At 44.3% G+C, this 26,588-nt stretch overlaps 1 protein-coding gene across 3 annotated transcripts in view; it reads right to left on the reverse strand.

The window, feature by feature from the left end:
* The window catches only part of LOC137532976 (spectrin beta chain, erythrocytic-like), a 564,120-nt gene that overhangs the window by 109,601 nt on the left and 427,931 nt on the right, over positions 1–26,588 (reverse strand). For all 3 annotated transcript variants that reach the window (XM_068254046.1, XM_068254047.1, XM_068254045.1), the window contains exons 2-6: positions 14,674–14,865; positions 13,792–13,943; positions 5,762–5,935; positions 4,949–5,034; positions 2,607–2,687 (exon numbers count right to left, since the gene is read on the reverse strand). In XM_068254046.1, coding sequence (XP_068110147.1) covers positions 2,607–2,687; positions 4,949–5,034; positions 5,762–5,935; positions 13,792–13,943; positions 14,674–14,818 — 638 coding nt within the window. In that variant the 5' untranslated portion in view covers positions 14,819–14,865. The remainder of the gene's footprint in view (positions 1–2,606; positions 2,688–4,948; positions 5,035–5,761; positions 5,936–13,791; positions 13,944–14,673; positions 14,866–26,588) is intronic.

Below are 26,588 nucleotides of genomic sequence, written 5' to 3' on the forward strand. Positions count from 1 at the left end.
GCGGTCAATCGCCTGGCGACAGTTGCCGTGCAACTTCACCGCAACTGTCGCTAGTCCGCGTGTGTATGCGGACCAGCGACAGCAACCAGCAGGGAATACCCTGAGCTTCTGGCGGGGGGAGGAACGTCGGCGACAGCTTCCATCGCATCAGTTGCCAGGTCCCTCCGCCGTGTGTATGCGGAGGGACCTGGCGACGAGCCGTCGCCTATCTGTCGCGCACATGCTCCCGTGTGCTAGCGACAGCAACAATTGTAGCCCGTGAGTATGGGCCATAAGAGTTCAAAGGTGATTGCTACTTGCACAGATCATCAGTCCTTAGATGTCCAGCACCAGGCTGAGATCCAATTAGTCCAAGGGGACCAACAGGTGTTGGTCACGTGCATCTGGTCGATTGCAGAGGATCAAAATCCCCTTGGACTGATTAGATCTCAGCCTGGTGCTGGATATCTAAGCACTGCTGATCTGTGCAAGTAGTAATCACATTTGAACTCTTAGACTTTGAGCGCAACCTCCTTGTTTACATTTACATCATGCCTAAATGGCTAGTGTCTCATGGTGATATCAGTGCCCCTTTTGATATCACCATGAGACTCTAGCCATGTAGACATGATAACTGAGGAAGTGTGCCAGCCCCGTGAAACGCATTGTGTGGCAATGAAAACTCTAATTAACCAACATTATCAAGTCAGACACTTCTTTGAGGTAAGTGTGATGCTTACCTACATTTTCATTTCATTTTACAATGTTTATCTTGGGTGCCATCTTAATGTTTACCAGTGATGCTCGGATACCCCTCAATCACGGATCCGCACGCGGCCTTTATTATTGGAGCCGCATCCGTATCAACCCGTGATCGCATCCCGGATTTTTTTCCGCAACCGGCTCCACCCGTCTTTCCCCGTGTTTATCATGATAAAAATCCGCATTGACGTGTCGTGACTAATAATTTTCCAAGCGGATCTCCATGCGGATCGCCATGCCGCCATGCATAGAAATGTACGTGTTAACAACAGAAGTTGCGCATGCGCATACGTATCAGTAAGTCATGCGTACATAAAAATCCGCATAGTCTTCAATGCGTACCGGCTATTCAGTACCCGTACTCTCTAACTGCGCATGCGCATGCGTAACTTCGGCTCGTACACGTAAAAACGTACGTGTTCTTATGCGTGCACAGTAGCACAACAGCAGACACTAGCAACACAGTACACTCACTGACAGTATAATCACTGCCTAGCTAATACAGTACAGTACAGAAACCTGAGTGCAGTGCCTGCCTGCACAGTAGCACAACAGCAGACACTAGCAGCACAGTACACTCTGAACAGAGCCGGGACAAGGTCCTCCAGCACCCAAGGCTGAGACACCAAAGTGCGCCCCTCCATCCCTCCCACCCCAGCCGTTACACACTGATTGCTATTAGACTAAGAGGCGCCACAGGGCCCACAACCTCCCCAACACCTTAATATCTAGTTATCCGGCTTGCAGTAACTGCCATGTATCCCCTTTTCTTATTTGTTTCTGCTTCAAACACAGTTAGGAATGACAGCTGTATGAATTCTGCGCCCCCTCCTACACTGCGCCCTGAGGCTGGAGCCTCTCCAGCCTATGCCCCGTCCCGGCCCTGACTCTGAACTACACTCACTAACTGACAGTGTAATCACTAGCTAACTAAATAGAAGTAATATCAGCAATATGAGTTCACTGTAATGAGCAAAAACGCTGGGTTTTTACACCAAAATGCCCTTGCTTTGTGACAGAAGGGCCTGGAGATACTCTCAGATCACAGTCTCTCCAAGGACTGAGCTTCTGAAAATGGCCGCTGGTTATATACAGGAGGGGAGGGCATAGCCTCACCTCCTGTGATTGGTTGCTCTAGCCTGCGTCAGGGGCCTCTGATTGGCCAAGTGACATGTATTTGGAAAAATCCGCATCACGGCCGCATCACGGCCGTGATTACGGGTCGTGACCCGTATTTTTGTACGTATGCCGTGATCCGGATTTGATGCGATGTCATGATCCACGCGGATCACGGCATGCGGATCACAGCCTTCGTGATGCGTAAAAATGGCCGTGAATCACGCGTACCTGTGATCACGACCATTCGTGAGAGCACCACTGATGTTTACTCCAAGTGCTGTATGTAGTATTTCTAGCAGATGGTGCTCCATCTTTTAACCCTCTCCTATCAATCCCAACCTGCAGTTTGGAGTGTGACCAGAGAAAACCAGCGACCCGAGTGGAGAATGGTGTTTGCCACAAGTGTTTGATCCAGCTGCCACTGGGCAACCAGCCAATGTGTTGCAGGCACTCACAAATATATACCAGACATAATAAATACACTTAAAGGGCTCCTGCTTCCTGTTTTCCCTCTTTTTCTCTTTCTTCTTTCTATGAGATCCTCCAATAATTTTGATTGTATTCTGTTATATTTGCCACAAGGAACTCCCAATACTCCACAGAAGATGCCAGAAAACTTTTAAAAAGATACCCTTTTCTGCAGCTGTTTTTTTGTTGAAAATAGTGTCATCTACGTTTTTTATATATTCTAGCTCTTATTTTAGTGTATTTTAAGGAATAATATGCCTCATACAGAAGCATCTTACCTGTGTTTGTGGATGAGGGCGTTGAAAGCCAAACCATCTTTCCAGCTAGATGTGAAGTTTGTAACATTTACGTTTGGATACCTAAAAACACACAGAGATGAGACTATGTTTTAATGTATTTATTCTTATAGCAGTACAAGAAAACAGCACAGGTAATGTCACAGTGTCACTTTGTCACTGGAGGTCTTTATTTATTTGACTTATAAAAATCTTGAAGAAAATGAATGAATGTCTTCCCCCCTCCTTCCCCCCAGCTAGATAGACAAGCAGTTTGGGTGTGCTGGATGGTTGTAAAACCGCCAGTATCTCAAAGCCACGGGTGAGGCCACGTCCTATGCGATCAGAAGCATCCAGGTTGTCTGTAACCACAAAATTGTGGCCAATGTGGGGAGATATGTATCACCGAACATGTAATACAACGACCAATCCTTGGCACTAATAAGCTGCAGGGGGGGGGGGGGGGGGGGGGAGAAAGTGGACCATGATTCTGCTCCCCACATTTAGCATCACAAACATGACATTGACCGTGGGTAGCAAAACTTAGCAATTCATCCCTATAGCGAAGTGCTTAAAGGGAACCTAAACTGAGAGGGATATGGATGTCTCCTTTTAAACAATACCAGTTGCCTGGCAGTCCTGCTGAGCGCTTTGGCTGTAGTGGTGGTTGAATCACACACCTGAAACAAGCATGCAGCTAATCCATTCTGACTTCAGTCAGCGCACCTGATCTGCATGCTTGTTGAGGGGCTGTGGCTAAAAGTATTAGAGACATAGGATCAGCAGGAGAGTCAGGCAACTGGTATTATTTGAAGAGGAAAAATCCATACCCTTCTCAGTTTAGGTAACTGCAATGCAGTGGTATAAATCAGAGGTACTCAGAGGAGTGTTGAGATAAGTACTCAGAGGTATGTTGTGGTAAGTACTCAGAGGTATGTTGTGGTAAGTGCTCAGAGGTATGTTGTGGTAAGTACTCAGAGGTATGTTGTGGTAAGTACTCAGAGGTATGTTGTGGTAAGTGCTCAGAGGTATGTTGTGGTAAGTGCTCAGAGGTATGTTGTGATAAGTACTCAGAGGTATGTTCTGGTAAGTACTCAGAGGTATGTTGTGGTAAGTGCTCAGAGGTATGTTGTGGTAAGTACTCAGAGGTATGTTGTGGTAAGTGCTCAGAGGTATGTTGTGGTAAGTGCTCAGAGGTATGTTGTGGTAAGTACTCAGAGGTATGTTGTGGTAAGTACTCAGAGGTATGTTGTGGTAAGTACTCAGAGGTATGTTGTGGTAAGTACTCAGAGGTATGTTGTGGTAAGTGCTCAGAGGTATGTTGTGGTAAGTGCTCAGAGGTATGTTGTGGTAAGTACTCAGAGGTATGTTGTGGTAAGTGCTCAGAGGTATGTTGTGGTAAGTGCTCAGAGGTATGTTGTGGTAAGTGCTCAGAGGTATGTTGTGGTAAGTACTCAGAGGTATGTTGTGGTAAGTGCTCAGAGGTATGTTGTGGTAAGTGCTCAGAGGTATGTTGTGGTAAGTTCTCAGAGGTATGTTGTGGTAAGTACTCAGAGGTATGTTGTGGTAAGTGCTCAGAGGTATGTTGTGGTAAGTGCTCAGAGGTATGTTGTGGTAAGTGCTCAGAGGTATGTTGTGGTAAGTACTCAGAGGTATGTTGTGGTAAGTACTCAGAGGTATGTTGTGGTAAGTACTCAGAGGTATGTTGTGGTAAGTACTCAGAGGTATGTTGTGGTAAGTGCTCAGAGGTATGTTGTGGTAAGTGCTCAGAGGTATGTTGTGGTAAGTGCTCAGAGGTATGTTGTGGTAAGTACTCAGAGGTATGTTCTGGTGAGTACTTTTTAATGTGTCACTCATGATAGATTAGTGAAAGCATGTAAGAATCCCAAATGTATGGAATGTGACATTTAATATGTGCACTTTAGTTGCTGCTGAAGCCTTTGGCCATTGCAGATGTGCACTATTGGAAGCTCAGGTTCAAGTCCCATCATTTACACACTCAAGAGGCTTATCCTTCTGTTCTCCCAGTGCAGTAATGCAGGAATAAAATAAATTAAAACAAAAAGTAACATGATGTAAAAATCTGTATAAATATATGTATTTTTCTACTGAAAAATGTACTTAATTGACTCTTTAAAACATTATTCTTGTCCTTTAAATTTATACATTATTTTCAAATGTTAATAAGAAGGAAAAGTAGTGATGAAATAGGACCAGTGTAGTTTGAATTATGCAATTTCATCTTTTTCTTATGAATTCTTTATGGTATGCCTGAGTAGGGGTGTAGCGGCGGCATGATTAGGGGAGTGGCAGAGATGTGAAACAGACTCCATTCTCATACTCACCCAGCTGTCTTCATCTGACACCAGAGCAGCAAAGCATCTTTAGCAGAGTGGGTTGTCTCTTTTGTCTCTACAACAATATCTTGTATCTACAGGGCATGAACCAAATATCAAGTCAGCTAAAAGGCACAAAATAATACACAAATGTCCTGATTATACTAACATTGTTCATAACTAGTGATAGAAGTTATGCTGAAATTGACTACTGTTAGTGGTGCAGAGTTTTTAGACCAGGTACGTGACTAATATTTGGTGGATATGCCTGTCTTTACAGATCACAATACTAAACAATGAACATATCAATCCAAAAACTAGGCACCAAACCAGATAATATTTGGGCCGGTCTACCAGGTATGTAGTTTGTCCCGTGAGCCTCCACACGATCTTTCCTCGAAGTTTCATGCTGGTGTTAAAGTGAACTGAGCAGCATTTGTAACCCCCAGGGCATCTCGAAGGCACATTAAAATGCATGCTAACAATGTGGCTCATTAGTTTTTACATTTAAATGTTTGCTACAGACTTTTATTACCCTATTTTCGCAGCCTGACATCCACAGAAAGAGCAGGCAAATAAGGGCTGCTGTAATTAGCAGTAACAATGAGCAAACAAAAGATTTCATCAGCAGGGGGGTGGGGAGATAGGACACTGTTCTTCAAACAGTTTAGAGAAGTTACACTTGATTATATTCACACCTTCATATGGATAAATACGGGCAGAGGAAGCTCCCCTCCTACAGCTATTAGAAACCAGGACATAATGCAGAAAAAAAGCTGCTTGGATCCCTTTAAATATATTGTTATTGTAAACAGTACATACCTGGAAACGTAATATGATGGTCCAGATGAGCCCAAGTATTAACCTGTGGTTACCATTAACAATGTCATGAGGACCAATGTTCTCCAAATGGACTCTTTGCTCTTTTAGGAAATGGAGTGCCTTGTCCACATTTTCTAGGCAGTGGATTCTCATTCTCCCCTTTGTCCTCCTTGGCTGTAAGTAAAGTGTGACATGTTAATAAACCTTTATTCTTACATTACACATGCCCACTTTCATAACAGAGCAGTCTGAGGTGTTTGACGTGCTCAATTAAATGTGCTGTCTTATGAATGCCAACAATGTTCCCTTTGATGCGGGATGTGGCGGGATTCCAAGAAATGTATTACTATTTTAAGACTGAACATCAGGCATGTCCAAAGTACGATCCAGGGGCCAAATGCGTCCCGCTGAGCCTTTCCTGGTGACCCCCAAAGCTCTCTACAGTTGTTAATCCCATTTGGCCCACAGGGACCACCTTGTGTCACCATGCTGCCTCCCCCTTTGTTTGCCTGGAGGTTATCAGCTACCACTTTATCAGTAGTAGCCACTGATAAACAGCTGCCACTATGCCAGCAGTAGTAGCAACCACTGATTAGCAGCTGTTACTGAGCTAACTGCACACGGTAAATGGGTTATTTCCTGTGGAAATGTATTATTTGAAAAAAATGTCACCGGCATAGTTACCTGACTGCAATTAGCAAATATTGTGTTTCATTTCGCCCTAGCATTCTCAAGAAGGGTGATATGACCCTTGGCCTAAAACGTTTGGACACCCCTGCTATACTTAGTGATGGACAAGTCAACTAACCAGACACTAGCATAAAATAAAGGAGGAAACACTGCTGATTTTGTGTGCCAGTTTGATTCTTCAGATCATCAACACATCATTGGAATTCTGGGACAACACATTGCTTCTTTTGTTGTTGGATGGATTTGTGTGAAAAAAATATTATATTTTTGTGAGGAGCTGTAATCAGATAACTGTATAAATCTTCTGTTGTGCCACCACCCCCTTCTATTCACTTCCCTACCCCATGGTGAGTGCAGCCTCCACTTTCTTGTGCAGCAACTCCTTCTTTCATATACAGTAACCACTTATTCCATTTATGAGCTTTATGAATTTAAAGCCCTAGTAGAGATGTGAATCTCAGTGGTTCGCATTCGCGGCGAAACGCGAATTTTCTTCAAAAAAGTTTGTGTTCGCATTTTTCCCATAGACTTTAATGGCGCCGACTTAAACGGTTAATAGCTAAGCCCCATTACATGCTTTAAACACCAAATTTGCAGGGTATGTAAAGAAGGACAGTGGGTATAAGAGGAAATTGTTTTTTTCAAAAAGACCTTATAGTTTTTGAGAAAATGGATTTTAAAATTCTCCTTCTGCCTGTGGGAAAATTAAACACCCCACCGAATTTAGCGGTTAATAGCAAAGTCCCCTTACATAGTAGAAACAACAAATTTGCAGGGTATGTAGAGGGGGACAGTGACTACAAGAGGAAAAAAAATTCAAAAAGACCTTATACTTTTTGAGAAAATCGAAAAATACTATACATTTAAATGTGTAAATGACAGTTCTTAGGGAAACAATTCCCGCTGACTTTAGCAGTTAATAGCAAAGGCCCCTTACATCCTAGCAACACAAAATTTGCAGGATATGTTAAAAAGATAGTGGTAAACAATATTAAAAAAAAATTAAATTGTATTTTTTTTTATTTCTTTTTTTTTGTTATGTTCAGAGTATGGGAAATTTTTCCCCAAAAAATGACGTGGGGTCCCCCCTCCTGAGCTCTCTGTAACCCCTTGTCCCCATGCAGGCTGGGATAGCCAGAATGTGGAGCCCTGGCCGTGTGGGGCTTCGCACCCTGTGCTATACCAGCCTGCATGGTCCATGGTATGTAAAGGGCCTTTGCTATTAAAGGGACACTTAAGTCAAACAAAAAAAAATGAGTTTTACCTAGGGCTTCCAATAGCCCCCTGCAGCTGTCCGGTGCCCTCGCCGTCTCCCTCCTGGCCCCACCGGCAGCCACTTCCTGTTTCGGTGACAGGAGCTGACAGGCTGGGGACGCGAGTGATTCTTCGCGTTCCCAGACACATTAGCACCCACTATGCTGCTATATGGTATATGATATATGCTATAGCAGCATAGATGGCGCTATTGTGGCCAGGAACGCTAAGAATCACTCGCGTCCCCAGCCTGTCAGCTCCTGTCACTGAAACAGGAAGTGGCTGCCGGCGGGGCCAGGAGGATCGGAGGGAGACGGCGAGGGCACCGGACAGCTGCAGGGGGCTATTGGAAGCCCCAGGTGAGTAAAACTCATTTTTTTTTTTTACTTAAGTGTCCCTTTAACTGCTAAAGTCAGCGGGAATTGTTTCCCTAAGAACTGTCATTTACACATTAAGGCTAATTTCACACCAGGACGTTGCGTTAGAGGGGGCGTTAAGGTCGCATAACGTCCCCCTAACGGAACGCCTGGTGGTGCTAGATCTGGACGTCAGAGTGAGCCGCGTTGTGCAGCTCACTCTGGCGTCAGTGATGCCGTGATGCGCACTCTTGTGCGCATGCGGCATCACGTGGTCCCGCCGGCCAATCGCCGCACAGAGCGGCTGCTCCAGGAAGTAAACACTGCACGTCATAACGTGCAGTGCATATTAATTAGCCATGTGCCTGGCCGCTCTCCGCTCCTCCCCAACATTACTGAGCATGTGCAAGCAGTCGCGTCCAAAGTACTGCATGCAGTACGTTGTCTTGTGACGCAGCGTTACAATGTAACGCAACGTCCGCACTGTGAACAGCCCCATTGATTTTTCATTACTGTGCGGTGGGCTGCGTTACAGGCTGCTCTAACGTGCGCCTGTAACGTCCCACTGTGAAACCAGCCTTAATGTATAGTATTTTTCTTTGAAATTTTTAAAATCGATTTTCTCAAAAAGTATAAGGTCTTTTGAAAAAATGTTTTCCTCTTGTAGTCACTGTCCCCCTCTCCATACCCTGCAAATGTGTTGTTTCTACTATGTAAGGGGACTTTGCTATTATTTGCTAAAGTCGGCGGGGGGTTAATTTTGCCACGGTTAGAAGGAGAATTCCATTTTCTCAAAAACGATAAAGTCTTTTTGAAAAAAAAATGTTGTGGCCAGAAACAGTGTTTGTATTTTTCAATGTTCGCCTGCCCATTGAAGTCTATTGTGGTTCGCATGGTTCGCGCGAACACAAACTTTTGCGGATGTTCGCCTTCGAGGTTTGCGAACCCAAAATTGGAGGTTCGAGCCATCTCTAAGCCCTAGTTCATCCTCCCATCAGGAGCGTAACTACAGGAGAGCAGCCCCTGCAACCATAGGGGGCTCCGAGCTGTGAGGGGGCCCCAACAACTATTTCATTTCCTCTAATAAAGGAGCCCATCCTTCAGATCAGGGCCCCATATGCAATTAACTTTTCTTCTAGGTGATATGTTCACAATTTGTCAATAAAATGCCTTTGAAACCACCAGCAAGCAAAAAAAATATTTAAAATAATTTGATAGTACTTTTTCACTTACTTTTTAGTATTTTTGGGGATTGTTTTCAGTTGCAGAGTGCTGAAAAGTTATTTTTAAAAGATGAAAAATCATCTCCTAGTAGAAAACTGAGGAGAAAAGGTGAATTGCATATGGCCCAGGTGTTTATGTGGCTACACTTCTTATGAGTGTGAAAATTATGAGGTCCAAACTTGTTTCATGACCCTTGCAAGATGTCCCCCCAGGCTGTGAGGGTCACTAGAGATAGGCAAGGGAAAGGGTGTGAATATTGGGGGGTGGGGAGGGCATGATTTTTAGTTAGACCCCTACCTCCCATGTTTTAATTCATATGGCAATAAATTTGCATTTATTAGCAAACCACAGTTTTGCAATAAAAATATATTGAACCCTTTTCCAGTCTGACATTGGGTTTTTCCCCTTCAGCTCTGCTGTTGGAAATAGTCTGACAAGGAGCATACTGGCTGCCGCTAGAGACGCCCTCACTGGATCTAATCTTACATGACTTCAGCCCCTTTAGTTCAAGGTGTAGGACTACGTTGGCACTTTGATCACTGCCGACTTACACTGCACCGCATAATATAAATATTATGTGAGTGCATTTGGACTCCCCACTGCCTGTGCCTTGTAATCGCACTATAACAAAGCCAAAGCAATCATCACATATCTATAAATCAGCTGTATCAGTAAAGGACCCAGATAACAGAGACAGCTGCCACACTCCTGATTACAACCCCCAGCCAGGAGCTAGGAACACAGACCTCAAAGTTAAGGGAAACAACATTAAAGCAGTACTCTGCAATGCCAGGTCCATAAACAACAAAACAGCAGTTATTCATGATCTAATAGAGGCTTCAGATCTAGCTTTAATTACAGAGACATGGTTGGATCAGAACTCAGGACCCACTCTCGCAGCTGTGGTACCAGACAATTACTCACTTTTACACTGTGAAAGGCAAAACCGCAAGGGCGGAGGATTAGATCTGTGCTTCAAATCCAGTTTGAATATTAAACCCCTTGCTGTAGCCCCCACCCACTCTTTTGAATGTCTAGCAGCCCAGCTCTCAGCTGAAAAAAAAATAAACATACTGCTTGTCTACCGACCCCCTGACGCTGGCTCAGCTTTTCTCAAGGAAATAGCAGAACTTGTATCTTGCATAACACTGAAACACCCTAGGTGGATAATTCTTGGAGACTTTAACGCACGGGTCGATACACACTCTTCCCAATTTGGAACTAAGCTACTTCTCTCCATGAATGAACTGGGCTTCTCTCAAGCCGTCAACCTCCCTACCCACAAAAAAGGACACACTTTGGACCTCATTTTCCATTCAGAACTCCGAATATCCAATGTGGAAATTGATCCAGTAGTTTGGTCAGACCACCACACTGTCCACTTCTTCTTTACAGCACCGGCTACAAAACACCAAGTGAAAGAACTAATAAAATATCGTTCCTTGAAAGGTTTGACACCCCAACACCTTCAGAACAGCCTCAATCTAGGTGGACTGACAGATCACAACTTAGGCCTTGAATCCATGGTCCTTAAATATAACCACGATGTCTCAGCCGCTTTTGACGCCATAGCTCCCTTAAAGATTAAACGTTCTGCACCATTACATCACGCTCGCTGGTTTGACAACTCTATAAAGGAACTAAAGAAACAGGGACGCAGACTGGAACGAAGGTGGCGCAAACATCAGTCTCCTGATGACAAACTTTCCCTAATTGCTCACCTGAAAAAATATCAAACGATGATTAACAAAAAGAAGTCCTTATTCCTGTCTCACGAAATTGCAAATGCAGCCAACAGACCTGCCCAACTCTTCCGCACGGTTGACAGTCTCTGCAATCCATCTTGCAGGAAATCCAGCATCAGACCTTCACAGGAACTGTGCGAGAAATTTGCCCACTTCTTCTCAGACAAAGTCTCCTCCATACGATCTGCCATTCAATTCACAGCCCCAGAAACCCATGCAGAGCCATATAACAGGTGCAAAAATAGCCTACCACCATGGTCTGATTTTAAGGTAATCACTGAAAAAGACATCTTGGATATCCTCTCAAACCTTCGCCAGACTACCTGCGATCTGGACCCTGGCCCCACTAAGTTCATGTTGAAATGCCCTGAACTATTTACACCGGCATTCCACAAAATAGTCAACGGCTCCTTACAAGAAGGGTGGTTTCCCTCTACTCTGAAAGAAGCAATCGTCAGGCCTCTACTCAAGAAACCATCCTTAGACCCAGATGCTCTAAACAGCTACAGACCTGTCTCAAACCTCCCCTTTCTGGGAAAAGTTATTGAAAAGGCTGTCTACCTCCAACTTGAAGCCAGGCTCTCCAGAAACAACATCCTTGACCCTCTTCAATCTGGTTTCAGGAAATATCACAGCTGTGAAACAGCCCTCACCCAGATTTGCAATGATCTGCTCATTGCAAGAGACAAGGGTCAATGTTCCATCCTGATTTTGCTCGACCTCTCAGCGGCTTTTGACACAGTCGATCATGAAATCTTACTCAACAGGCTACAAGAGTACTGTGGCATAGATGGCATTGTTCTCCGGTGGTTCAACTCCTTCCTGGCTGGCAGAACACAAAGGGTAGCCTCAGGGCCCTTCCTCTCCAACCCTGTACCACTAAAATACGGTGTACCTCAGGGCGCAATATTATCCCCTTTACTGTTCACCATATACATGCTGCCACTTGGAGAAATCATACAAAAACATGGCCTGACATATCATTGCTATGCTGATGACACCCAGCTATATTTGACATTCAAACCTGATGTCACAGACCCTACTCCACAAATAAATGCATGCTTAGCTGAGCTTCAGGAGTGGATGAATAATAACTGGCTAAAACTTAATGCTGACAAAACTGAGGTTCTTGTTATCGAGGGCCAGGGCTCAACAGCAAAGCAGCTCCAGTCTCAACCAACACCGCTAAGGATAGGGAGCTCAGACCTGAACAACTCAGACTGTGTGCGCAGCCTGGGAGTACTGATTGATGGGAAATTAAGCTTCAGGAATCAAATCTCAGCTGTTGTGAAACATTCCTTCTTTCACCTAAGGAATATTGCAAGGATTAAACACCTAATTCCTTCAGAGGATCTTCCAACCCTAGTTCATGCCTTCGTCACATCAAGGTTAGACTACTGCAACGTCCTCTACACAGGCCTGCATAAGAAAGACTTACGCCGCCTGCAATTAGTACAGAATGCCGCCGCAAGGCTGTTAACGAGCCAACCCCGCCATTGCCACATAACACCATCCCTGAGCTCACTCCACTGGCTACCGATAAAATGGAGAATTCTGTTTAAGATTGGCTTACTGACATTCAAATCCTTGCACAATCTGGGCCCTGGATACCTGAAGGACTTGTTGCAACTACATCACACCCCCCACAATCTTAGATCAAAAGGACGTAACACCTTGGTCACCCCCAGAGTCCACCTCAAAACCTTTGGAGACAGAGCCTTTTGTCATGCTGCCCCTACACTTTGGAACTCCCTTCCACACCCAATCAGGACAGCCCCATCCCTGGAAGCATTTAAGTCTAAACTGAAAACCTACCTTTTCAGTCTGGCATTCATGAACATCTAACTATCTCCTCTGTAACACAACCCAGCCTGAAACCCTGTGTTAATCTGAGACACAGCTATGCGCTTTGAGTCCTATGGGAGAAAAGCGCTTTACAAATGTTATTGTATTGTATTGTATAACGTGTGAGCCGGGTCTCCTCCTTGCACTAGTGTAAGGAGGAAGAGAAACCACCGGCACCTACTGCAGAAGCAATCTCAGATCTGATGATCTGAAAATAAGATTGGAAAGGGTTACCGTACCTGACAAGCTGCATCCGGTAGCTCCCAATTAGCAGTAGAGTGGGCGTTTCTTCCCCAGCACAGGGAAGATCACCTGACCCAGTCTACCTTCTCCCACTGCTAAGACAGATGTACTTTTTGTGACCAACAGTACAACCACAGTTCAGCGGCTACCCTCTGCTCCATGTGTAATAAAGTTGTTATCCCCTCTTCAGTGTGTATAATAACCATGCATGTACATCTTATCAGTCACACTGCCCTGCCTAGAATAAGAAACCAATTCTAACTGTTCTTTCATTTAATCTTTTATAAGGTCACTGTGTTGGGTGTGGAAGGATAAATGTCTTATTACATAGTAAATAGGGAGGAGTTAGACTGAAATTGATGATGAGAGTTCTAGTAATGAAGCACAGAGCAGGTGGGTGGGGTTTTATGATCAGCTTTGTGTTCACAGAGAAAGACTGGCTGCTGCCCCCTCCCAGCTCCTCCCAGGATACCTCACGTAGGTGATGACAGGATGGGATAAGGAGTTTGAACAGAACACAGATTGCTCTTCAGTCTAACCAAGTAGAATCTGACACTGGCACAGTATGTCAGCATTGCAAGCCTAGCCAGAATAGTAATACAAAATGAATAATGCAAAAATGATTTATGTGAAATGCACAAACCTTTGATGTACAAATGTGCTAAGAACTCACCAACTGCTCCCCTGACAGCACCTCAAGTAGTTTTAACAGCATCCTTCCATCTCTTAGGTCCAGGTAGAGATCCGAAATTCGACAACTCACAGAAGCAAGATGTGAATTCACCCATTTTGTAAATGTCTTTTTTTGCACAGCTTCACGTTCATCTGAAATATAGAAAGCATACAGTAAATGTCCATGGAGTGGTAGACTGTAAGGGGTTGTTAAACTTTTGTAAAACGTAGAATCATTACAGATACTACCATTATGAGTACCAGTATGTCTTAACCTTTTAACGGCAAATTTATTTAGAGGCTTGCAAGTCAGTCAATTTATTTAAGCACATTTTTTATCTCCTTTTTGTTACATTTCCTTGATACTAATTAGTACTGCTGTAATTTGTATTTATAGCCACTTGTAACTAGGGGGCAATGTGAGACAATAACACAGGACTTCTGCTTTCAGTTTCTATATCCTCTGCTAGCAGAGAGACATCAAAGCTTTCCAAGAATTTACAGCACAACGAGTTCTGCTGGCAGAAGTCAAAAGCAGCGCACTTATCTCAAACAAGATAATTCCTTTGAAGCTGCTAATGGGTTAATAGATCTAGCTATTAACTACACCTGCATGTGAATAAACAAATTTGCAATATAAACTGTAACAACAATATAATAAAAACTCCTGGCTGGGTGCACATACATACAGCTCAGTACCATAAGCAAAGAAATCAATGGCTGCCCTGTACAGCAGATTTTTGTATGGGCCCTGTCAAACCGCAAAGCGCTTTTTGGATCGTGTTTGTTTTTTAAAACCCTGCTCCCAATGATTTGCATTGATGTCCACCAGGAGAGAAGCGCTATACAAATGTTAGCATTATTATTACGTAGTAGACTTTACCTGCGAGGGCCTTGATCCTCGATCGCTCAAACATGCGAGCGGAGCTGTTGTCATTGTCCAAATCATCTGTAGTGGTTTCCCAGCGAGAGTTCACAAAGCTGTACTGCTGCTCTATCTCCTGATTGTCAAAGTCTGTGGTCTGCATTTTCTTCTTTTATTGTCTGGTTACTCTTCAAAACCAAATGATCATGCCTGTTGGAGAGAACCATATTGGTTATTTTTGTAAATGACCTTGTGTATAATTTATCTTGTTTTGTGGCATTTATGTATTCGGCATAAAAAAGTAGATCTCCGTAACAAAAAAAACGACCATATATCGCCCAAAAACTGTTCTACCCAACTCACGTGTTATGCTGTCTGACCCTCACTACCCATCCATAGCTTCTGAATGAGCAGGTAAGAGGAACACTTCTTTTGCTTCATTTCATATAATTGTAAATCTAATCCCCCTGCTGATCTTGTCTTCACCTCCCATGGCCCATCCAGCAACGTTATCAGTTGAAAAGGGTGCCATAGCTGTCTGTGTAAAAAGGGCACCACCATAGACTTCAATGTTATTGCCGCCATTAGCCAGTATAAACAGTGAAAAGGGCTCATGTTACTTTATGTTGGCTATGTCATACTTATATCGGCTATATCATGGAAGTGTTTGCGGTTACAATAAAGGACCTGAATTTAATTACGCGTACACTATATGCCCTCAGTATAATGACGGCTATATCTTAACAACTACATTTTGGCCTCATTGTTTCATTTTATTTGCGGCTATTGCAATCCACACTAAATACGGGTTATATCTTTACTAGTTATATCTTTTCAATATTGCACTTACAAAGATCATTGTGAATACCGTTTGTCATTGATTGTGGCTACAATGATCATGGAGAATACCAGTTATAATCTTTCAAAATTTGCAGCTACAGCAATCTCACTGAATACCGTTGATCTCTTTGACAAAATTGCGACTACAACGATCACTCCAAATACCAGTTAAATCTTTCAAAAGCTGCAACTACAACAATCGCAGTGAATACCATGGTCAAGGTTAGGCACCACCATGGGGGCTTAAAGGGTCACTTAAAGAGAGTCTGAAGCGAGAATAAATCTCGCTTCAGACCTCATATATAGCAGGGGCACGTGTGCCCCTGCTAAACCGCCGCTATCCCGCGGCTTAACGGGGGTCCCTGATCCCCCAAATCCCCTCCGTAATGCGGGGGAGTGCTTCCTGGTTGGGGCAGGGCTAACCGCCACAGCCCTGCCCCACGCGTGTCTGTCAGCGCGTATCTCCGCCTCTCCCCCGCCCCTCTCAGTCTTCCTTCACTGAGAGGGGCGGGGGAGAGGCGGCGATGCGCCGCTGATAGACGTGACTGGAGGCAGGGCTGCAGCCGTTAGCCCTGCCTCCAGGAGCGACCAAGTCTGCGACCAAGTGTCGCAGTGGAGGGTTTGGGGGTGAAGGGACCCCCGTTTAGCGGCGCTATTGCGGCGATTTAGCAGGGGCACACGTGCCCCTGCTAACTATGAGCTCTGAAGTGAGATTTATTCTCGCTTCAGAGTCTCTTTAAGGCTAAAAAAAATGAGTTTACTCACCTGGGGCTTCTACCAGCTAACTGCAGCCACCCTGTGCCCACACAGTCTCGCTCGGATCCTCCTGTCCCTGTCGGCAGCTACTTCCTTTTTCGGCGACAGGCGTTCGTGGCCGCATCAGTGCCCTCTATACTGCTATTGCGGCCAGGAACACGAAGAATCACTCGCATTCCCAGGCCTGTCGCGGAAAAAAGAAGTAGCTGCCGACGGGGACAGGAGGATCCGAGTGAGACTGCGTGGGCACGGGACAGCTGCAGGGGGCTGGAAGAAGCTCCAGGTGAGTAAAACTCTTTTTTTTTTTTTAGTCTTAAGTGTCCCTTTAAGGTTAGGTGCCAGGGGGATTAAGGTTAGGGTTAAGATTAGAGTTAGGGTTATATTCTAATAGCAGCCACATCCAGTGCCTTTTGAAAAAAAAAAAAAAATCACACTCATCGGCTACAAACAGGTGCCCTTTTATAAATGAAATCACGTTTATCAGCTGCACCCGGCGCCCTTTATAAACAAAACCACGTTTATCAGCTACATCTGGAGCCCTTTATTAACAAAATCACGTTTATTGGCTACATCCGGCACCCTTTATAAACAAAATCACGTTTATTGGCTACATCCGGCACCCTTTATAAACAAAATCACGTTTATCGGCTACATCCGGCACCCTTTATAAACAAAATCACGTTTATCGGCTACATCCGGCACCCTTTATAAACAAAATCAAGTTTATCGGCTACATCCGGCACCCTTTATAAACAAAATCACGTTTATCGGCTACATCTGGAGCATGAGCAGTGAGCCCCGACTGGCCGAAATACTGGGCCACCTAGCGGAGGATCCAGGCGGCCTGAGAAGACGGGCAAAAGAACCAATTATCCAGAAGGGGGCTGGAGGAAGCCCCAGGTACAGTACGTATATATTTTTTTTTTAGCTTGCTCGTCTCAAGTACACTTGAAGGAAGGGTAGCGTCTACCTGAGGTGTGCCTTGCCTTGTGCCTCAGGTAGACGCTACCCTTCCTCCTCCAGTTCCTGCACCTTGGTGAGTCCTACCTTATGCACCCTTGTCTTCCGTTCAATACGGATTTTCATCTATTTTGCACTTTGTCTCCATTCTATGCACCATCTGCATCCCCTTGGTGGGACTGCTTCTCTATCACATTTCTTGTCACTTTCATGCACTTACGCACTTTGCAGTGCCCTGCATATATAGCGTTTTTTGCACATAGCACTTTGCACCTTCTTACCTTGGTTCTTTACCCCATGAACTATTTTGGCTGTGAGTGAAGGGTTGGGCTGGAGTTATTTATGCATATCAGTTATTATTGTACATATTTATAGCCATTGGGCTTGATTCATTGTGTCTACCTGGTGTTCATTGTTTTAATTGTTTTTATCTGATTGTTGCACAATTAGTAAATAAAGCTCATGATTTATACTTCATTATTTGTATGGTGCGGTCTCTTAGGATTCATCTTTGTTGTTGCTAGACTACAATACTTACACTACATAATATAGACATATGGCAATGGTATCGATTAGATTCTGAGCTCCTTTGAGGGACAGTTAGTGACAAGATATATATATATACATTGTACAGCGCTGCGTAATATGTTGGCGCTATATAAATTCTAAATAATAATAATACTTGATAGATAACTTTAGCGATAATAAAAAAAAAATTCACGGTAGCTGAAATTTTCCCCGCACCATAATTTTCTCTCTGCAGCATGGCAACGACCATGCGCTATAATGTTACAATTACAACTGGTAAATAGCGTTTTACATTCAATTGAAAGACGGCGCCATAATGGTCAGACGGAGCTGTGCGCCATTTTTTCTGGCTCCGAGCAGCCACTGCAGAGTGCAGTTAGAACACCAAATTTGCATACCTGTTCTGGGTCAGTGACTCAGACAACATTCATTGCAAAAGACAACCAGGCCAGGCAAGTAGCATTTTAAAAGAAATAAATATGGTGGCCTTTTCCATCCATCTCATCGATACCCCTTTCACATTTTTATTTGTCCAGTGCATGTTTACTCTGAACAGTGAAGCTGTAGCCAGGTACACAAACAGCGTCTTTGCCATATGGTTTCACAACCCTTCTTGTAAGAAGCATCCAGCAAGTGGATTCACATAGTCCTCTGAACTCTGAACTACCCAGTTGTTGTTTACTAAGGGTTGAAATGAGAACCATCCTATGTATGCACAGTGCAGCAGATCTATTTATTAGTTTCCTATAAGCCTCCATTCATTCAGTGTGGGTGAGGGTGAGACCAACAATGACATATGAGGGACATGCAGGCACTACTAAAGAAAGTGTTTTTATGCCCTTGAGATATCTATACAGCTTATAAAAATAACTGTTAAAGTGCCTCTGTTGTTCAATGCAGCTCTAATGCTGGCCTCAGTCTCTTGGATAATACTCTGAACCAGGGGAAAGGGCAGAAATTATAAATAGCAATGGCATTTCTCTCAAGGCAAATGTTTACCCATATACAAAGTAGAAATGGATGGAAACACACACTTAAACATCTCACATGGAAAATAAAATTATATTGGTTTCCAGTAAGTTGCAATATATATGTATATATATATATATATATATATATATATATATATATATATATATATATATATATATATATATATATATATACAGGGTCGGACTGGGCCACAGTAGTACAGTTTTTTCCCTCGACGGGCCCCCCTCCAGGTCTCTGGTGCCCCCCCCCCCCCCCTGCCTCCTTGTCTGACAGAGCTCCAATTGCTGCCTGCAGAACAAAAATTCTCTTCTCAGTGCTGTAATCCCTCATGCTGAGAGCAGTGGCGTAGCTAAGGAGCTGTAGGCCTCGATGCAAATTTTACAATGGGGCCCCCCAAGCACTCTATACATAACAATTGATACGACGCACCAAAACCTGCCAATGGCAACTACGGTGTCAGAGATGCAAGAAGGGGATGGGAAATAGCTTGTTAATGATTACCACTGTTCAAAGTATCTATAGAAGTGATTATTATGAGCAAAGGACCAATAGAGAGGTAATACTGTAGTTGAGGGAGGGCCCTTCGGGGCTCCTTTGGCCCAAAGGCCCAGATGCGGTTGCAACCTCTGCGGTCGCAACCTCTGCAAAGTAGGACATTACTTTATATTGAAGGAGGGGACTCTATGCAAAGTTTTGCTGGGCAGCAGTGTCTCTGAATTACAATGCTGCTAAGATCATGTACATTTGGCCCTGTCCATAATACATCATGACCACGCCCACCTTCCGATGCATGGTCACGCCCTTTTTTCACCGCAATCATGGGATGTGTGGGCCCCAGGTTGAAATTTTTTGGTGGGCCCCCAGTGTCCCAGTCCGACCCTGTATATATACAGTATATATATATATATATATATATATATATATATATATATATATATATACACACATACTCAGGGCCGCCTTTAGGGCATCACAGGTAAGACTCCAGTATGGGGCCCGAGTGAGTGTGGGGCCCGGCGAACAATGCCACGCACATGGGCCCCAGCTGCAAATCTGCCACAGAATGTACAGACTGTCAGTGAATCTTGCATTGGCAGATCTTGTATTGTGTTTTATTGTGATTTTGCCATGTTTGGGCTTTGCCTTTCTCATTTCAGTGAATGGAAATCACATCGCTACAAAAAATGCTGCATTCAGTGTGTTTATGATTTTCGCAAATTGCAAGCACTGCAGTGAGAGTAATCCCGTAGGACAGTGATAGGCAAACTTGGCTCTCTCCAGCTTTTAAGGAACTACAAGTCCCACAATGCAATGCAGGAGTCTGACAACCACAGTCATGATTCATAAAGGCAAATGCATTGTGGGACTTGTAGTGCCTTAACAGCTGGAGAGCCAAGTTTGCCTACCACTGCCATTGGATTACATGTGTTGCAGCGCTTTGCTGATCGCCAATGACCACCTTAAATATAGGGGGTTCACCGGGGGAGGGGAGTGACGAGGACCCAGTGGGTTATCCACTGTATGGGGCCCAGAAATTTCTAAAGGCAGCCCTGCACATACTGTACAGTATATCTCCTACATAATAAAACTCATGTCCCTGCGTCCTCCTGTGTGTCCCTGTGTCCGTGCGTTTAGCCTATCGTGCATGTGTGGCACACCGGGTGGACTTGGGACAGCAGGAGGACAGGTGCGGGGGGGGGGGGGGGGGGGGGGGGGCGGGGGAAATCAGTATATTAGAATGATTATATTGAAAAAGTGCAGATTTATATTTTATTCTAATTATTTGTGTTAGCGCCCTGTGGCAAAAATTTTGGAAATCCAAACACAAGCCAAACTTGAAAGAGGAACTGTAGTGAAAATGACGTAGTTAATAAAATAGCTTTTTTTTTTTTTTTTTACAATATTTAGAGATTATTTAGTCATAATTTCCCCATGGTATAATTTTACCTCTCCTTGATTTACATTCTGAGATTCATCAGAGCTTCTGAATTCCCATGACCTTGAGGGATAAGACCCACTACGGACACTTTGGCAGCACTTGCCAATCGACAACGATTGTCAAAGTGCTATGCCAGTGAATCCCTATGGGGGTGGTCAGATAGTGATAGCAAAACACTGCTTGCAGCATCACATCAGCGGCTATAGTAGACAAATTGCGGTCACTTTGGGAAATTCCAGAGCAATCGCAATTTGGCGACTGTAGCCACTGATCTGGGAGAAATTTGGCGACTGTAGCCACTGATCTGGGAGCAATTTGGTGACTGTAGCCACTGATCTGGGAGCAATTTGGCGACTGTAGCCACTGATCTGGGAGCAATTTGGCGACTGTAGCCACTGATCTGGGAGCAATTTGGCGACTGTAGCCACTGATGCGATGGCTCTGCGAAAACACAGCACTTCTGAAATTTAGCAAATTGTTGGCACTTTGCAATTTCGCAAAGCGCACCAACTGGGTCATTTCAACTAGGGACAGGAGTTGTAAGTCTGATGCAGCATCCCAGATGATGAATGTGTAATGTGCGTGTGTTGTGAGGGGAGGTGCTATATTCCTCTGTGCAGGACAAAACATGTTGTCCAAACTTTTGCTGCAAATCCAATTTTTTTGGGGTGGGTGGGACATGAACCCATGTGATTTCCCACATTAGGCATAAACAGCCCAATGATTTTCAATCTAATGCCAATTTAATGTGCGTTTGTGTCCGAGATCCATCCAAAACTCACATCAAGTGGAAACCAAGTTTAAGACCACCTTGACCGATATGTTTGATGACCTAATCGACTACCACTGCATCTGGCTGCTGTGTGTGCTACCAAAGGAGGCTATACTGGTGGCAATAATAATGTGGCTCATCTGCATAGTATTTGCATGTTATCTCTGCCTTTTATTACTAATATATGCCTCTTATCAGTAATATCCGCACATCGAGGTTGATGCACTTAAGTGCGGTAATATTGCTGTGCGTGAGTAGTGCGAGCATTGCTATGGTAACGTGCATTACTAACGAGCGTTACCTTAGCAACAGTTGCACTACTCGAGTACCGCAAGTCGCGCTAATAGCGTAACTTGTGGTGCACGCCGCAGCTCGTAACAGTAATATTGTCATGTGCTGTCTGTGCATCAACCCCCATCATCTGTTAGTTTGTCTGTTGTTCTTGCTCGGTAAACTACTTTGTATTTTCAGGGAGACGTTTTTTCCAATTTTAATTTTTTTGTGTCTTGTTCAAGTCTGTGTCTTGATTTGTGACAAGAGAAGCAGTGAATCTTGCTTGTGGCCGAGCTATACTAAGGCCCGTGCCCACTACGCAATTTTTCTGATGATTTTTCCGATGTCCAGCGATTTTATGAGGGACAAGCGATCATTCCTGCTATCGTGCGATGTGGGTACAGCTGCATTTACGCAATTACTCGAACGACGTTTGGTGGCGCGCAGCGATAACAATCTTTAAGATCCCCAACGACTCTGCGCAAAGTAACGCCTTCACACGACTTCCCGCTCGAGCCCGTCATGTGCCGCCGCATGATAGCTCGTGTACCCCCCTCCCCCACAGGAAGCTGGATTGGGGAACGCTTATCATCGAAGGATGCCGCTGGGATCCATCTTCCTGGTCGTCAGGTGATTATTCATCTTTAGGGTAAGGGCCCTTTCACACTGTGGCATTTGCTGCAGCTTAACGCTAGTCTATTGAAAGTCTATGAGTAAATTCATATTACCCAAGGTGCGTTGAGGTGTGCCAAATGTCCTCAATCTGATGCGCTTCCAAAACTACGATAATACGAGTATCTGCGTTGACGTGCGGTGGACCAGAAGTCGTGTAAGTCTATGGCGATGTGTTTCAATGAGAAATCCCGAAGCAGGCTTTACGTGTGGCGCATGCGCAGAAGCATATTTTTTGCAATCCGCTTCCACACACGTCATCGTTTGGTGGGCAGGAAGTGAGCGTCACTTCCTGCTTGGCTGGATACCAACAGGGAATACCGCATAGTAACCTGTTAGCTCCTAAAGGCCTGATTTTGGCGGTGCGGCGCGTGCGTTACGCCACAACGCTGACGCCAAATTACAGTGTGAAACTGGCCCCAAGTAAGCGTGGTACATTAATACACTGTGTACAGCTTGCAACCAAGGTTCACATACATATATTATACTCAATATTTAGCCGTGTTTACAAGCTTGTAATCACACCTTATTTTTCTTCTTATAGGAATTGGTGCTGCAGATTTTTCAATTCATGATTCATTTAAACTAATATTATATTGCATGTATAATATGAAAACTGCAGCTGGGCTAATGTGAGCGTTGAAGTTCACCTCCATCATTTCTATGGAATGTCTGTTCTATAGTGTAGCCTATATAAAAAATATTTCCATCAAAGTATAGTAAAAAAAAAAAAAAAAAGAATGAGTTGAGTTGGTCCTTAATGTGAGTAACCTTTTTAAATGGGAGATTTCTAAGAATGAGGTTAAGCCTGGGTTTCAGATAACAGTGCTCTGACTGTCCACAGAGCTCTGGCATCTCTTGATAACACCTGACACAAGTAGGCGAGCGGGAGGACAGCTGAACAGACTCACACACAGTGACGTCACTGCCAAATGGCTAGCATGCATATTGATTGACTCACAATGTCTCTGCGTCTGTAAATATGATAGCTGTACACAAGCTGAAAAACTCACAAATGTTGCAATAAACCCATAAATATGATGGGTGCAGACAGAAAGATTCATGTACTGATGCAGGAAATTACAGTCTGCAGAATTAGATCTGATCTCTCCCCCTAGATCAGTGTTTCACTGAGCATTTCAACCTTTAGGGCTATGGCCCACTAAACGGCTTTTAGCTGCTTTATAGAATCACCATGAATTACGAAACACTAGGCTAATAAAAGTTATAATAATAATCCGAATGTTTGTATAGCGCTTTTCTCCTGTCTGACTCAAAGCGCTGAAGAGCTGCAGCCTCTGGAGGCCACCCTTCAGTGTTAGGGAGTCTTGCCTTGAACTCCTTACTGAATAGGTTCTGACTCTAGCCAGGACTCAAACCCTGGTCTCCCATGTCAAAGGCAGTGCCACTGAAGCAAAAAAAAAAAAAATGATATAAAGAAAATACAGTGACTGACAGTTGAGATAACAAGCTTCAGAAGACAGAGTTGTCTGCGACTTCGAAAGTCATGGAGCGCAATGGCTTAGTTGCATAAATAACAACTGGAGTTTCTTAACTCTTCCTGTACTGGAAACAATATTACACTTATGTCTCTGCTCTTAATGTTTTATTTCTTAGCTGTACTACACATACAAATCATTATATCATAATTTTTTTTTCACTTCAGTGTCTCTTTAACCAGTACACTCTCCAGCCAGTTACTGGATGTGAGACCACAAAAGCAATTGCAATTTGCCGAAATCGCAATCAACCTGCATGCAGCATTTTTGGAGCAAATTAATAGGGGAAAGCAGGGCCCAAAATTGTTTTCCTCTAAATCGCTCTGTAAATTGCTGCACTTTTAGGCCCCTTTACACTTGCCTTGCAAATCTGTGCTCTGTTACCCAGTTTTACCACTGGGTAATGCAACAGTAATGCAAGGCAATGGGGCCTAGCACACTTACCGCGTCACGTTGCATCGGACAGGAAGTACATCAGTGGGATTCCTGGCTTTCCCGTCCTACTTCCATCATTCCGTGCATGCACTGTGCACTGCCAAAAGCATATTTAAAGTTTCTGCATCGCCCATTGATGATTTACATGCATTTGGTCAGCGCGGAAGTCCGATGGTACTGTGCTATTGACTTTGCGGTGGATCAGTAGCAAATCAGGTACTTCTGGCGCAATGCAATGCACCGCTTTTAGTGTTCTAGGTCCCAAGCACTTTCTTTGCTGTTGTTTTTCCCTGCATGTAGAAAGGGTACCGCAATGAAAAAAGTGTCTAAGTGTAAAAGAGGCCTCAATGGCAACAGTGCATTTTTGATTCAAAGGAGATTTCAGATCTATGCAAAATCAAATTGCTTAGTTATGACTGTTTCTAATGAAATGTGATCATTTTATCAATAGAAAAGCTGAAAATTAGAACTAAGTGAATGAAATAGTTAATTTTAAACCAGTGACATGATCATTTTAGATATTTTTGCAAGTGTTTAAAAATCAATAATTTAGGAATGCTGCATTAAAATCTGTTCATGTGTGGCTATCATTACAGATTAAAATACAGAGTAAAATACTGTCCATTTTAGGACAGACCTGGTCTTGTAATAAAGCACGTCTGAACTAAGGGCCTTTTTCCGATGTACAGCTGAATCGCAAAATCGCAAATCGCTAGTGATTTTTAAATCGCTAGGGTTGTTACTTTATCATAGAAATCATGAGAAGTATTTTCCACTATAGCGATTCAATTTGCAAATCGCAGTCGCTTTCTGGAGCGATTTTAAGAGGGATAATGCAATGCAATGAAAAATCGCAATCACATAACAAAATTACTGAAAAATCGCAATTGCTGGCGTTTGTGATTGCGATTGCTAGTGGAAAAGGGTCCTAAGAGGATATGGTAGCTGACATACAGTATGTATTTTCTTTTAAACAATGCATATTGCCTGGCTGTCCTACTGAGCCTGTACCTCGAATACTGTTAAACCATAGACCCTGAATAAGCATGCCAATCAGGTGTGTCTGACTGAAACCTGACTGGGTTAGTCACATGCTTGTTTCAGGTGTGTAATTCAGACACTACGGATGGTCTAAAGATCAGCAGGACTGCCAGGTAGTGATGTTGGCGAACACTTCGCCAGCAAATAGCTATGGGCAGCCTGGCCCCTGTACTACGTTCGGGTCGCATTGACCCGCAGTATTATGCATGCCCTGGCCCGGCATTGTGTGTCCTTGACAGCGCGCTTGCGGCCGGGCACGTTTCGTGAGGTCCCTCTCATGCGCAGAGCGTGCCCGGCCACAGGCGCACAATCAAGGATGCACACCGGCTGGCCAGGGCATGCGTACTAATGAACGCATCTGGCCCAGGGCATGCGTACTACTGCGGGTCATTACGACCGGGAAGAAGTACAGGGGCCAGGCTGCCCATAGCTTCGCGGCGAGCAGTTCGCCAAACTACATCACTACTGCCAGGCAACTGGTAATCAGGGCAGTAATCAGGGCAGTTTCTAGCCTAAATTGCACCCAGGCTGAGGGTGTAAAAATTGCGTCCCCTTCCCCCATTCCCAAGCTCTTACTCTTTAGGGACAGTCAAACAGCCACAGGTCACAAGTAGATCTGCCTACTTACTAGTGACCAGCCGCTCATCCAGGAGGAAGCAGGGACCAGGAAAACACACAGGCGAAGAGAGCCCAGAAAGCCAACATCTCCATGGGCACCGCACACTGCCAGCCTGCAATACCGCTACAGGACGTCAGGTGTCATCACGCGTTGGTAACGTGTTGATGACTTGACATCGGAAGCAGACAGCCGCAGGACACCTAGGAGGAGTCTAAGAAAATGATAGCGCTGGTGTTCTTCCTTTTTCCATTCAGCTGCACCGCGTGTCACTGGCTCCCTAACGCCTAGCGGTTATGTCCTTTTGTCTGTGCCCCTCTTCTTCTACTTGTCAGTCTGCGCCCAGGGTGGCCCTGCTGGTAATATTCAAAAGGAAATAAATCTGGCATCTTTGTTTTGCGTTGTGATGGAGATGCAATGCACCTGCCGCATCCCACCGCAACACAAAAACTGACAATCTTATGACCCTGTCTCAGAGTGCGCCGACAGGGTCATATGCAAAGAGCTGCCCCCTACTCACTGATGTACTCCCTGCTGGGCAAGAAGTACGTCACTGGGATTCCCATCGTGCCGTGACGCACCACGCTTTGTCATTTACACTATGCATGT

Source organism: Hyperolius riggenbachi, chromosome 9, assembly GCF_040937935.1.
Source record: "Hyperolius riggenbachi isolate aHypRig1 chromosome 9, aHypRig1.pri, whole genome shotgun sequence".
In the NCBI taxonomy this organism is placed as follows: Eukaryota; Metazoa; Chordata; class Amphibia; order Anura; family Hyperoliidae; genus Hyperolius; species Hyperolius riggenbachi.